Source organism: Falco punctatus, assembly GCF_963210335.1.
Source record: "Falco punctatus genome assembly, chromosome: 8".
Lineage (NCBI taxonomy): Eukaryota > Metazoa > Chordata > Aves > Falconiformes > Falconidae > Falco > Falco punctatus.
The window spans coordinates 35,751,188-35,766,589 of NC_137588.1; the positions used below are offsets into that span (position 1 = coordinate 35,751,188).

A 15,402-nucleotide genomic window follows, 5' to 3' on the forward strand; every position below is an offset into this window, starting at 1 on the left:
TGGAAGCACCACATCAGATGGTGCATGTCTTTTGTACACAAACTGATGACATTTTTCCTTTGTTCTGCAAGAAATGTCAGAAATACGGCATGATGCTTGCTTACTCTTGCAAAAAAATGTGTCCTTTGCCATACTAATGAGGACAAATGCCAAACTGCATTGACATTACATGTGTTATACTATCACCTAGGGAAATGCAAGCAGTAACTGAATAGTAAATGGATATTGATTTACAACCCCAGGTGAAATTAAAACAGTCATTCTCAGTGTGGCTGGGTTGGGCTTTTTAGCCTTCTTTAATAAACAAGAAAAGGCTTGCAAATTTTTTGTGGAAACAGTCAAAATAAAATACATCATCTACAGTTAAATTGTATTCATACTATCCGAGAATGTATAGTAATTGACATGAAGTCATGACATGAAGGTAAAGCGGCAAACGAAAACGGATTTTTATCAGGGAGATGGCAAGCATTAACACTAGCAAATGCAACCACAAAACAAGGCTGAAAACCTATGCCTAAGTTCATTTTTAAACTCCTTTCTCAATGTATTAACAAAACATCCAAAAAGTCACTAGAATTTACACAGAAATCCAAGCGTGATGTCATCAACAAAATGCAATATCACTGTTCCTCCTTATTTGCAATGAAATATGTGCATACCAAATCCTCAGGGTCAGTACTGGCTGTGGATATAGCTCCCTGAAACATCAATAAAGGAATGGTAACTCCTTTTCCTAGTGGGAATTATCTTATTACAGCTAACATAGGTTAAAGAACAACTGCTGCAAGTAACAATAGGGGAAGTATTCTGAATCTGACATCTAGGGTGAAAAAAACCCGTAGTAAATGATTTCTGAGCCAGTAAGAAGTGATTCTATTTTAGGTTCAAGACTCAGCATTGCAGAAAAAAAAAAAAAAAAGCCCTTAAATTACATGATCTGAGAAATACTCATTTAAAGTTAAGTGGAAGAGTAAACACGATTAAGGTTTTGTATTCCAAATGCCAAATACTGATTAGCTTTTTAAGTCAGGTGTATCGTACAACAGCTAAAATTATCAGAAATCTTAATTCCAAACAACCCAGAAAGAACAGCAGCTGGCCTACTACTTCTAACACTTCCAGCAAGCATATTAGGAACAAAGAAAAAGAAGGTGGGGAAGAGAAAGGTCTGATCAGTGAAAAATATTTCCTCAGGGGTCACCGATATGAAACTGAAATAACTGCAGCATGTCGTGCTGAAGCAGACCCTCAAAGAATAAAGAGTAAGAGCTATATAAGAAATTCATAACTATACAGAAAGTAGAAGAACACCACAGAAAGAAGTGGAATTTGTAGCTGTAACGTTCCCACACATTAATGGTACATTTCTCTTTCCTGTAAGAAGTTTGTTTTCTTTGAATTTTGTTATCTTTCCATGTTTTTTCAAGTTTTCCAGGTGTGCAGCAGCATGTTCAGAGCTGCTCCTCATTGCAAACATATGCATAGTGTTTGGGCAGATCCACTGTACAGCATTGCACAGAAAGTCTAAGACATTGCCACTTAAAAATTCTGGGAAGGGCTGGGGGCACTGTATAGGTCCTACACAGCACAAGTGTGCCCACTTTTTACAGGAAATCTTACCCAAGTATCTAAGCATCCTAGCTATACGCTATGAGAGAAACAGTAAGATTTCCTTTAAAACCAACATGCTCCAAGAGAAGTGGAAAATGTCATCACATCATAAAATAAGAGAGCTTTAATTCAAAATATTTTCAGGCAAATGAGAGTGGAGGTTGCGGCTTGATGAAGAATGAACCTGCGTGTGTGTGTTGATGCACGCAGAAACTGCATCTACATACACACCCACACACAAACTTGCCTCCAAAGGAAAAAGAAGCATCTCTGCAAATTCAAGGTAAGATTACATGACAGACAGATCCTCTCTGGAAGGGAAATGAAAGCCTTATTCTCATCATTTACTCCTCTACCCAAAAATCAGAGACCCATACTACATCTTCTAATGCTCACTAGAAGTAACGTCCAAAGATTCAAAAATGTGGAAGGAAAAAAAATCTATTACACTTCTCACTGCATATATTCAATATTGGCAGTTTCCAGACTTTTTAGACAAACGGATCCCATTAGTTGCAATATTTTTCCCACATCTACTTTATCACCAAACCCTATGATTAATGACTTAATTCATTTTAAAGCTCAATAAACAATACAATTCTATGGATCGGTTGTTGGAAAACACTACTCTATACTGCAAACATTGAAAACACTAGCACAAGAGATTGTATCTTAACCCCTGAGGACTAATATATATCTCAATTACTAGAAAAAAAAAAAAAAAAACTTTTCCCCATGATAGTAAGTAATGTGTAATTAACACAAATGCAGAATTATATAGTAAGTGTATAATTAATTCACTGGCTATCTCTTCTGACACAAAATGTCATTTTCAGGGCAAGCTTCTTTATAATTATAATATAAATATAAATCACTGTGCACAGGGAAAACCCTAAGTTTACCTAACAGTGACAATTTCTGAACTCAGTGTTCTGCAGAAGATGGAATCCACACTTTAAAAGTTCTGTAAAAATATCATACAGTGCTCAATAGGAATTCACCAAAATGAACATATTGTAAAAATCCCTGGTGACACCTATACCTTGAATCCTGTGGACTCTTTAGGCTTCCCCATCTAAAATGGAGATAAAATAAAAAAAAAAAGGTACGAAGAAAGTCAGTGGTGACCAAAGATGAGCCTTTAGCCTGACCCAGTATGGCAGCAGTTGCTGTTGCATATAGAAAAGACACACACTACCAGCAATCAAAATTCTAGACAAACTCTTAGCATTAAACTTATCCGTATTTTTTAAGAATTAACTCACCTAGTCATTCATATCCTGCCTTACAGGCTATTTCAAAGTTAACTACAGACCTTAGCATATCAAGCAAGGGAACCAAAAGGAGAAATACGTCATTTCTGTGTTTCCCAGGGTTTTGAAGCATAAAAAGTATTGCAAAAAACACTGCCTGTGCTGAAAGCATGTGTAGTGACATACAGTACCTATTATTGATTTTTACTTCAACTGAGAAAGAGGTAAAATGGAAAAAAAAGCAGAAAAGAAAGGCAGAAGCAGTATTCAGAAATGCAGAAAGTCAGGAGCTCTAACTGTCCTCTCTTCTAGGCCAGTGCAGATCCGGAGTGGTATCATTCACAGTGTTTCAACAAAATTCAGCATGAAATAAAAGAGAATTCAAACATGTGACCAAAAAATACCTGACTGAGCTAAACCTGAGCTCCTGTCCTGTAAATTAAGTAGCTCTTCTCTGCAGCCTAACAAGAAACTGTGGGCATTTAAGTCCCTTACAGGATGGGGTAGTTGAGCTGGTTATGCCATTTATTACACATATTAATGCCATTAATGTGTAAGCCTATCATTCTTCTGGTTCTCCAAATCCTGGTGAGGATCATCAGACCTTCAGCTGAAATCATCATATAAAATGACAATGATACTGAAGAATCCCATTTCTAAACATCCCCATAAGTAGAAGAAAATACGTGCTCAAAACATCTGAAAAAGCATTTAAAATTATTCCTTACTCATGTGAATTTTATATGCTTTCTTATCAGTAGTATTGTCATGAAAGCGACTCTTCTAAGATCCGCTTCAAGAACAATGGAATTGCTACATTAAAGACCTCACAAATTCCTTCCAAGGAAGTATCTTTCTTGCTACATGCATATTAAGAACTGACAGATATGTAACCGATGTATCTTATGTGCAACAAGAAAGACAATGAACTTTGTATAATTGATCCAGAATTACTTAGAAGCTACTGCCTATGCTTTTGGGATTTTAATTATAGCACCTTACCATTAGCAAGCAGATACCTAATTGCTTGATCAGTTTCATTTCTGAAGTTAAACTCTCCATATCATAATATTTTCTCCAAAACTTATGCAAATTAAAATGAACTCAGAGAAGTTATAACTGCTCCCAATTTTCAACTCTGACAAAGTCACCCAAGTTTACCACAAATGATGAGGTGGAAGAGACATTACAGTTCTGAGAATGATGCAGTCAGCCACGCTGCTCTACACTAACATTACATTTATCATGAATCCCCCACGAACAGCAGAGCAATGCATTCCAAACCGCTTCTGTCTTTGAGACTGACAATACTAGCTTTGTGTTTTAGCCACATTATCTCCTTTAAAATCGAAAATTTAAAATTTCACAAGACACTTCAAAAAGTACCCAAATCTTCAATGCCCTTTGCTTCAAGAAAGACAAATAGAGATATAAACTGTAAAAAAAAATAAAAAATCATGCACCTATGACTCACATGTGAAATGTGCTGAGGCATACGTCCTCTTAATCTAGTGCAGAGCTCTTCACCCTAGTTTTATACCAGTTTGGGACACCAGTGGAGTTACGCTACCTTTCCTTGGTCTTAATGTTCTGTTCTGGCTTACCACAAGGATACTTCCCTGGTGTCAGAGTAGCACACTGATATGAAATCCCAGTAATACAGAAATCACAGTCAGAAAATATTTCAGGTCACTATTTTGATGCAGAACTGGATACTTCACTGCTATGTAAAAAGCCATTAGCAGAAAACACTGTTCTATTATTTTTCCATGTATGTTCATACACTACAGCTAAACTACATGGCAAGATATTACAGAAATTAGTATCATTAGCAATTAGTTCATTTGTGGTCCAAGAAGGAGAAGACAGCACCCTAGACAAGAGAGTAGAGGCAGAAACTTCTCCCCCTTACTGATTTAACTTGACCAGATTTCATTTCTGCTAAGACAACAATGATACTGCCAGGCTGTTGCAGATGAGCTGAGAACACGCCCCATCAGCACTGGAAAGAATGGCTATTTCTGCTGAGACACAGAGCAGCTAAGGGAGCATTACACAAACAGAAAATCAGATTCAGGCACAGCTAGAGCAACTGAAAAGGATTCCATTAAACAATACCCTTTTCCCCCAACTATTTGTAATGTAGCAACTCCTAGGCATAATGCCTCACTGTCCGTGACTTGGTGCAGTAACGCTGTCCTCCTCATTTTTCAGTGTTATTCTTAGTTTACACCTGTCGTGCAACTCTTACTGAATCAGTTTCCCACAGTGAGTTGCACTGAAGGACTTAAAAATGAGAATCCTTGCCATGTCATTTAAGAGACACCGAACAGAAGTACCATTTTTTCATCCCTTGTTCTAATCTACTTTCCAGACAGAATTGCAGGGTATGAAAATCCTTCACATGTGTGCATGTGGCTTTTACCCTACCACTCGTCAGCCACAGCCTGTGCCTGCCAGATACACCTTTCAAACTGTTGGTAGTACTTAAGTGCTTAACCCTGCAAGAACACTCAGTGCAATATCACAGGAACATGATCACCTGTTTATCCTGATACCGTGTCATCTGTTAGCACTATGCACCCTAACTTTCACCTACTTGACACAGTTTCAGCGCACCGAAGCCTGAATCCAAAGCAGTCTGTGACAAAAGGCATCTGTACAAATTACTCTTAAAGGACACTCAAAATGTAATGGGATTTTCTGTTTCAGGAATACCTTCTGATTTCGTATTTTTTTCCTGCTGTAAATGTATTTCAAAAATTCAAAATGAGGAAGTACCACAGATCTGCAAGTTACAAATAACTTTGATGCTGCAAATAGGAGACATTTCTCCCCATGTAAGAAACCAAGCCTTCACCTGTTGACAGTACCCGTAATGATGGAAGAGTGACATATAGATGACACCTTTTAAACTTTTGCTCCTACTGCTGGAATTATTAGGGCATTTGTCCACAATGAATTAGACTGCAACACCCAAAATAATCTGATCTACACTCGCACAAATTTACCAAATGGGTGTTTTAATCATCCTTGCAGCCTCCCTTCTTATTTTAATTCTGCTTTACAGAGTCAACTGTAGCCAGATGGCACTGTTCGGGTACAGCCAAGTTAAGAGGTTGTCCTCGAGCTGGCCATCCATCATGTAGTGTCTCCCCTACAGGATCTTCAACCTTACTGGCATAATAGCATCCATGCTCACTCCTTAACCCAGTTCTGTCAAAATGTCGTGGTCGAGTTTAAGAACTGACTGTTAAAAGTGTTTAAGCTAACCTAGATCATTCTGACAGAACCAGGCTGGTGAACAGCTACATGTACTGTTACGCTGGCAAAGCTGAGGAGGCAGTAAATCATGAAGGCTGGAAAAGAGGAAAAAAGTGAAATGCAAAGAGAATGTGAAACACCTGCAGTCAAACTATGCACCTGGCTGCAACTCAGTAATTCATTAGTTAATGGGCTTTTGCTATGCTACCCATCTTTGCCCAAATCCCACTAAACTACTGAAAATAAATTTCTGTAGTAGTCCAGGTTCTTGGAAGTTCCATGAGAGCACAGGACCCAGTACATCATCTGCACTGCCAACAGTGGGTAACAAGCTGGAATTCCATTTTGGCTTGTTTTTCCAGCTCTGCCTCCAACTCCTGGTTGAAAGCCAGGAGTTTAGGTTATCTCTAGTGATGTGCTGAGAACGGTACCTGGCAGGGCGAAGCCCTGATGTGGAAGTCTGCACACATTTGCAAATAGACCACACTTCACGAAAGCTGAATACAAAAGTTCCAAGTCAGGTGATATACACAAAAACTGAACTGAAGCCTCATTTAGTTTGAGCACATTATGAAGAATTTTCTGGGAGTGGAACCATTGCCAAATGGCTCTCCCAGTGAGTAGGGGTTTGGATGAGTAGAGGTCAGGGAATTTAATACCCAGTACTGAAAGGAAGCAAAGCAGGACAGGACAGAGCAGAGCTGGGAGAAAGGCCGCTGGGGAGAGCTGCTCTATAAGCCAGGTAGGGGCTGGCTTTCATAACCAAAAGAAAGCAGAGAGCAGGAGAAAAGCCCTTTGTGATGCTCCATGATGAGCCAGTCAAGAAGCCAGCTCTTTCACCCAGCATGCTCCCCTCACCTGTTCCATTCCTGCTACTCATACGTGGCTCTGGAATTGGGGGCAAGAGCTGGAAAACAAAAAAATACAATCCAAAAATACATTTTTTCCACATTAAAAATAAAACAACGAAGTCAGTGGAGTAATAAACTCATAAAATTCTGCTACTTTCATTAAGCCCTGAGAGACGAGACCTCCTTTCCGTAAGTGAACTTCTACAGTCCTGTATGAAAGCTTCAAGTCATTATGCACAGAAAGATGTGGCCCATAAAGGTAACCAAGGAGAAGAAGAGATGGGGTCAAGCCTATAAAAAAACATAAAGACTAGACTCTATCACACAAGGAAAAAATACTGCTTGATGACTAGGACCAGCATGCGCAGCCAGGCAGGAAATGCACCTGCCAAAGCTTCACCGAGTTCAGCGGGGCTTGTTGAAAGGAGACACTGGCCTTTCTTTCTCAGTCTCACTGGCAGTGCAGGGAATAAAGAGAACACCTTTAAAGAACATGAATCACCTTACCACTTCTGGAAGCACCTTCTTTGCGAGGTCATGGATGGCTTTGATCACAATACATATAGATGACAGGAGGAATATGACACCCAAGATAACACATGCTCTGCGAAAAAAAGAGAAAAATAAAATGAAATGTTAGGAGCATATTTAAAGTTGTCAATTCTCCCAATGCTGAAGGACAACACACAACAGGTTATTAATGATAAAAAAATCTTAAAGCGCTGAAGACAGAGACTTGCATTAAAGAAAAGAATGAAATGTTCAGTTCCTCCGCAGTTCTTAAAATCTGGATTATATATGAAAACGCGGGGCAGACCAGATGATGTTTCAGAGTGAGAGAAAAAGATATGCCTCTTCTGCTCCTGATCATTTATCAGAGTCCTCTAGAGGCTTATTTCTCTTTCTTTGCTTGTTTTGCTAGGATCCTACATGAGAAATAATCAAGGGAACTTCATTCTCTTTACCAAACCAGGACAGATGTTTGCTAAATCTGGTCAGTAGAATAGCAGAACCTGAAACATCTGTTTTCTCCCCAAGTTTCGAAGAAAAAAAAGATTTTAAGTGTATATATTAAAAAAAAAAAAAAAAAAAAACAACACCAGCAGGTTAGTTGCATCACTTCATAGGCCGTCCAAGGGTCTCTCAATACCTAAATAAGGATCATTCTCATCAGATCAGGTGCTGATTAGACTCTCTAATCCTGCTCTGCAGAGCTTACAACCCAGTCTTATAAAAAGCAAACAAATGGCTTAATGAAAAGAAGATAAAGTAACAGAGAATAATTAAGTTTTCTATAGGACACAGGCACAATGAAGTTTACAAAGCACATCATGCATACCCAGAACTTTACAGTAAAAAATAAAATTTTGCTTTTGTTCAAACATACAGACTGGTACTACTCTTGAGATGGAGTTCTTCTTGCTGTGAAGTAGTACAGGATATAAGGTTTCGATTTCCTCTAAAAAGTAACCAGTCTATTACATCATTGATATAACTCCATTTTACTAATAGCTCTTCATATAAAATTCTATTACTACAGATATACATTAAGAGCAATTTTAATGTTTAAAGCATGAAATAGTTAAGAAGCGATATCTACCAGTATGATTTTTTCTCCAGTAGTTGTATTTCCTTTGTTATTCATCATTTGGTACCTATCTGTTAGCTCAGTTTATGGATGCTATAATTATTCCAGTAGCATGCTACTATTTTCAACAACTCAGACATCAGGCCATCTGGTGGTTGGCGGCACATGTAATGTTCACATCAAGCTCAATCTAGAGACTGCAGTTGAGCTGGCATTGCTCTGCCTAAGTCAGAAGACACAGCTGCAGCAGCAGCGCACGCGAGTAGCTGGCCATTTTATTCCCCAACACAAATGGCACTTAAACTGTGCTGTGGACAAGCCAGATAATCCTACAGATAAGTTCTCAGTAAAGGGGCTGCCCTTCTACAGAGTACAGACAAAGTAGAGGCTGGCGTCTGTCCTAGCAATGGAGTGGTATTTTAGATGAGGTACTCGTCTCAGGTAAGCAAAACTCTGCTACAACTGTATTAAGACACGTTTAACAACTTTGTAGTAAATCACAACACAGTCCTCATTCTTGTTAAATATAACCTGTTGTGAGAAGTACACAGCAAAGGCTTGAGACAGTCTGATTACCCGAGGCTCCTTCCTCTAGACTCAAACACAAGAATAAAAATCTGGCACATATCTGCAACAGAGGAAGAAACTCACAGGATTCTCCGCAATCCTACAGCAAGGTGATGATTAAATGGTAATACAAATGGGAAGAAAGTTCATCTCCCAAAAAGAATGAGTAAAATTGAAAATTAGAGGGCTTTCCATTTTCCACTGCATATTTGCAAGCAGCTCCCTGTTCTGCAATAGAATCTTTTCAGAGATTTGCAGTTTCACTATCTGAATGGATCACTGCACAGAAATCTGTCCAGAGCCTCTTGCTCTACTTTTGTCAAACGCAAAACTTTTCAGTACCACATTAATGTATTACTTCTGTAACATCTGGCACTGCCATAACCCAAGAAGCTTATACTACACAATCCTTCACAATAGATTCTGTTGTAAAGATGATTTTTTTTAATTTTTTTTTTTTTTGGAGGAAGGGGGTAAGGTACAGAAATATATACTATAAGTTCCACTTACCTACCTGGGACAAACGCAGAGCTGGTCCACAAAAGTTGGCTGACTTGCCTAATGCCATTTGCTGAGCCAGTGACACACTGACATAAGATACATATACTTCACGCAAGAATTTGCCGACCTTTGACATGAAAGCCACACTAAAAGACAAGCCTTTCTACCATTCCCAGCAGGCTTAAACCAACATAGCTACAAACCTTGAACGGGAAGCAACAGATTAAAATTCCTCGTGCCAATACATGTTGCTGAATTCCAAGGGTACGGGAAAGTAAAGGCAGTGAAGCATCATCACCTTCCCTTAGCATACCTTCTATTCCCTGAACACATCGTCTAAGGAGACAGGCAGACATTCCCTATGGGCTTGACAGGAGCCTAATGCATCCAGGGAACCAGCCCTTGGCCTGAGCACTGGCTAGATTTGGTTCTCATTTAAGCTGGAGAGTTTGGGGTTGTCTCTGTAAACTCTCCAACTACCCAAGCCTAACAGCAAATATTTTGTATCTTTGCCTATGCCAGAGGGTAAGTAATGACTTCAGCAATCTTGAGCTGCTTCCCTTATTCCCCAGATCAGTTTTACTATGTCAAAGGAATTCCTATACACCTACTTCACCAGAAATAGCTAAAAGTAGAAAGAAAAAAGGAAGAGGTTAATAACAGTGACAAGGGTATTAATACCAGACAGAAACACAGTCTGAGGTTTGAATCAGCATTCAGTCATCATATTTAGAAAGCCTACATTCTCCTTTATATGCTGGCTTTTGGGATTCATAGCCATGAAAAACTCATGAGTAATGACATAGTAATTTAAGTGCAAAAATACATGCTTCTTGTCTTCTTGAGTGTATCAATTTATCTGCAAAACTACTAGAACAAAACACTGCATGGTGTCTTCTTTCAATCTCATTTGACAGAAAAATAATTTATATCTATACTGCAAATCATCCAAAATCCAACTACAAATGTATAAAATAAGAAATCTCAATAAATTAATCCAAAATGTTAACTGTAGCACATAATAAACAAATTGCAATTGGTTATTGTAAGCTTGCTTTATTTTCAAGCCATTAGACAATGAAAACTTTAATACAAGCCTGCTAACTTCCATCTGCTAACAATTACTGCTTTGTAACTAAATAGTGTTTCCAACTGCACACGAAGGATGTTAGTGCCAAGGTTGTTGGCAAATGCAATTTCATTAATAACATTCAATTAAATTAGATGAGCCAAGTGCCGTTTCTAAACAAGTTCAAGTCAACTAAAAGTACCCATAAAATTTAATGAGAGGAGTTAAGACATAAAGTGAGGTTTGACCGAAAACCTAGTGAAGATTGTACAGACACCCCTGACTTAGAATCACCATAGTGTAATAAACGGCCCTCAATCTCCAGGTCCCCTATAATCACTATCAGCAATTCAGACCCTCTGGAGTAACTGGTGGTCCACCTGATGCCCTTATATTCCAGAACGCTGATATATTCTTGCTAAGACATGAGGGTACTCTCTGTCCAGTGACACCCATGAGGAATACATGAGATCTCCATGTATCATATGTCATCAGTACCACTTGCTCGTACCTCCCACACCTACTCAAAGTCACGTACTTATTCTGCAGCCATTTCTACGCGAGTTACTATAAGAGCTTCCCACTAAATATCTACGTCATTAGAGACAGAACTGATCTATAACACAAAATAATTGATGCCTACAGGTTTGACAGGCAACAGAAAATATCTAATGGAGAATTAATGAATCCGAAATCTCACTCCGTTACATGTAATATATTACTTCTAAAAAGAAAGACAACAGAGGCAACTTAGTCATAACATTTTAAAACATAATGGAAAAACACGAGTTCATTTTCAGAAACAATAAGCTTTCTGGAATCTTTCACAATGCAGTATAGTTTAAAGAATAATAGACTATTTCAGAAAGGATAAGGTGAGGTCATGTCTCTGACGGCCAGGTACTAATCAAATTTTAGGTCAACTAAAGCTGAAACTTCCACAAGTTGGGGTTTCTTTTCTTGCAGCAATGGCACTTGGAATGCAAGAGTAATTAAAACTACATCATTAAGTTGTTGGTAAAAAGAATTTAATATTATGATTTTAACAGTGAAACCACCAAGTCTTCTTTAGTTTGCTGTAGGTCTTGGTAGCAGATCATAATCTGCTGAAGAGACTCCTTGATGTGTTTTTGATGCAGTATTTCTATCTGAAAATCCAAAAGATAATTCCAAGTACAATTCATTGTATTAAAAATTAACTCATCAATTTTGTCAACTTTGTCATAGATGAAACATGCTGTTAAATCAGCTGTATTAGAGCCACAGATATTGAGAATAAATTTATTTGGACTTTCAAATCTGCCACAGACTATATAGAGCTTTTGAGCTTCAGTTACTGCTAGGTTACTTCTAGTGGAATTCAGGAACATGATTATGTCTAAATCCTAAAACTAAACTCATGTGTCCATTCTAAAGCTTGATTCTGTGTGCACTACAACCTGACAATTTCCAAATGGCATTCTTCTGAAGGCAGTACTACAACCCATATACAATCCATTTATATTTATACAACCCTATAAATATCCATTTTGTATTACACCAGTCCTGGATATTTGCACTCACACCCAGCAAAACAAGATTAGTGTAACTGCGCTACATGACACACAGCTGCGACCTCATCTTTTGCGTAGCACATTCCCTGTACGGAACTCCAACAGACACAATTCTTCATTTTGATGACAACTTCTCACAACTCTTAAGGAAACCAGAAATGGAAATCTATCACTGTAAGCACCTGATAGTCTCTGCTTGATCAAAAATTTGTTACTTTGCATAAGATAATGGCTTTTAAGCAAATAGCTACGAAAACTACTGAGATTCAGGGGGTTCCATCTCCACAAACTGTCCATTTTCAAGCTGCTATTAGTAAGTTCAACATTTTTTCCTCCTTTTATCATGAAGTTAATTTCCTAAGGATAAGAAGTCCAACTGTTCAATTCATTTGCATCTAGCACAGACAGCAAAACACCCTTCTAATTCATGGATTTATCCTTAATTCTGTCTTATATTTGTAATTATTTGTTATGATTTCCTACAGGTAGTGCAAAGACTAAAATTCTGTTAATATTTCCACCACAGAGCTAAAGATTAATCTCACTCAGATCTCTGTGGTGATTAATCTTCAACATAATAAAGTGACCCCACCTTTAGCATGGCTTTTGCCATGCTGAATACTCTTTTACGTGAGCTGACCCATTCCGGCCAAAGGGAACGGCTCTTCTGTGTAAGCAGCAGTCAGCCTGAAGTAAGACAGCAAATTTAGACTCTCAGCTACTTGGTTTGTACCATTTTGTAAAACATAAATAGATAATAGTAATAAAGTTACAAACACATCCTCAGTGATAAGCTCTGCTATCTATTACTTTAGAAGAGATCAGGGGTAAGCTCCACAAGGGTGATTGATAACAGCTGGCCTCATACCAATTGACAGCTATAAAACAGCCACTGCAAGAGGCTTCCCTCATTAAATGTCATCCTACTATCTTTCTGGCAAATGGAATACAGTAACACAGTACTGACAAGGGCTTGTGATGAAGCTCTTGGTAATTGCGCCTCTCAAGTCAACCTGCTCTCATATGCAGCAAAGGTAGTGCAGCAGAATTAAGGATTCCAAAAAAACTTAGTGATGCATATGAATCCAATCTGCAAAAAATGTGTTAACTTTCTCTTAGCACCTCACATAGACAGTTGTTTTGGGGCCGTGGAGAGGGAAAGGGGTCTCACGTACTTTGCAGTATGTCTGTTACATTCTGGAACCTGTTTTACCACCACAGTTCAAGTTCATTAAACCAGTCCTTGAAATGTGATGACACCATGTGGAATAAAACAAGATTGACAGAAGCAGTCCAATTACTTCCCAGTTTTGTTAGCATACAACACAACTAAAATGTAGTATTAAAAAACTAACCTCCTTGTCAAATACTGTGCTATTCTCCCAATTCTTTTATTCATTCCTGTATCTCAGAATACTTGATCTTTTTTGATTACATGGGTTATTTGGGGTTTTTTAGTTACTTTTACCATTGTAAAGAACCTCACAGAACCACAGAACAGCCCAGGTTGGAAGGGATCTCAAAAAATCACCTGGTCCAACATTTCAAGGGAAAGGGAGCCTAGATGAGATTATCTAGCACTCTGTCTAACCGTATTTTGAAAAACCCCTGTGATGAGGACACTACCACGTCCCTGAGGAGGTTGTTCCAGTGATTGATTGATCTCACTTTAAAAAATTTACTTCTTGTGTATCATGATCACTTGCCTTATTCATTGAAAACATCACTTACCTTATTCAGGGGAAACATTTTAATAATTTCAGTAGAGCTACAGAGGTAAACACAACAGAGAGAAGTATGAGAAAAGTCATTATAAACCACTAGTATTTGTATTGATATTCTTGAGGTAGAAACTAAATTCTCACATTTGCAAAGCTGCCATCAAAACAAGCTTCAATTCCTGATCCAGTTCTCTAGCAGCTAGGATACTACAAATAAAAGATAACACTCCTGATTTCTACACATAATTTTGTTACTTTCCAAGAGCTGTTTGCTCTATTTTAATTCTGTATTTTCTTGGTTGTTAAGAAGCTTACTATGATACATTTTTCCACCATGGGAACAGTGGAACAGTTTGCCCAGAGAGGTTGCAGAGCTTCCATCTTTGGAAGCTTTCAAGACCAGACTGGCTAAAATTCTGAGTAACCTATTCGGATCTCACAGCTCACTCTGCTTTGAGCAACAGCTGGGGCTAGACGCCTCCCGAGGCCCCTTCCAACCCGAATTATCCTATGATCCTACCAATTTGTATTCATGAAATTTTTATCTCTGCAGGCTCTGTCAAGATCTTTCAGTACTAATGGCTCCTAATAGCCCACAAAAAAGGAAATGTTAAAACCTCTACAGCCTCTTTTCAGCACTGGAGTGAAGAGGTAGTGTTAAAACTATTACTTTGCAAGGAACTGTAACTTAGCATTAAAAGGAGTTGCAGGCCAACAAGAGCAACGCGTGCTCTAAGCCCAGGAGTAATGTGAGCTTTTTCAGCAAACCTGAGCAAATCAGTTTTATGATGGCTACAGGATTTAATATCTGAATAAACCCAGTAATGAAACTTCTGGAGTTTAAGAAAGAAAAAAAATTAAATTATAAAAGTCATTAATTCAATAAAACCTGTAAACGTGCTAATTCCCATTTCCCTATGATTTGAAAGGATTTGAGTACTAGTGGGTGACAGTGAGTATCATGTATGGGATCATTCAGTGGAAGGGAGGCAATTGCCAAGAGGTTTTTGCTATGTCAGGAGTTAGGAAAATATTTTTGAGCATACAGTATTCATTCACTTTCTAATTCTGGATCTCTGTATACTTTTTTCCTAATTGTCTCCTGTGGCTAGCCACATGACAAGAACCCTTTTGTATTTCTTTGTTTTGCTGGTACTCTTGTTTTCATCCTTTCTTCCCATAAGCAAATAAAAATTACATTCTGTCAATGCTCCTTCATTAGTAACTTGGAGTTTGCAATAATCAGCACCACATTTCTTCTACATGAGAGGCAGTCAGCCTGATTAAACGAAGCTAGGCCTACTTTCATTTAATATTTATATTATGGCAGCTCTTATAGTCTGATTACAGTTACCCAAGCATAAAATCCTCGTCACGACCAGCTCAAGATTTCTCAAGCGTAAGCAAAATTGAATGCTGAT

The 15,402-nt window shown here is 38.2% G+C and overlaps 1 protein-coding gene across 2 annotated transcripts in view; it reads right to left on the reverse strand.

Moving 5' to 3' along the window:
- Positions 1-15,402, reverse strand: part of TMEM163 (transmembrane protein 163) — a 136,331-nt gene that overhangs the window by 26,478 nt on the left and 94,451 nt on the right. For both annotated transcript variants that reach the window (XM_080399685.1, XM_080399684.1), the window contains one exon: positions 7,490-7,586. In XM_080399685.1, the coding sequence (XP_080255811.1) occupies positions 7,490-7,586 (97 nt within the window). The remainder of the gene's footprint in view (positions 1-7,489; positions 7,587-15,402) is intronic.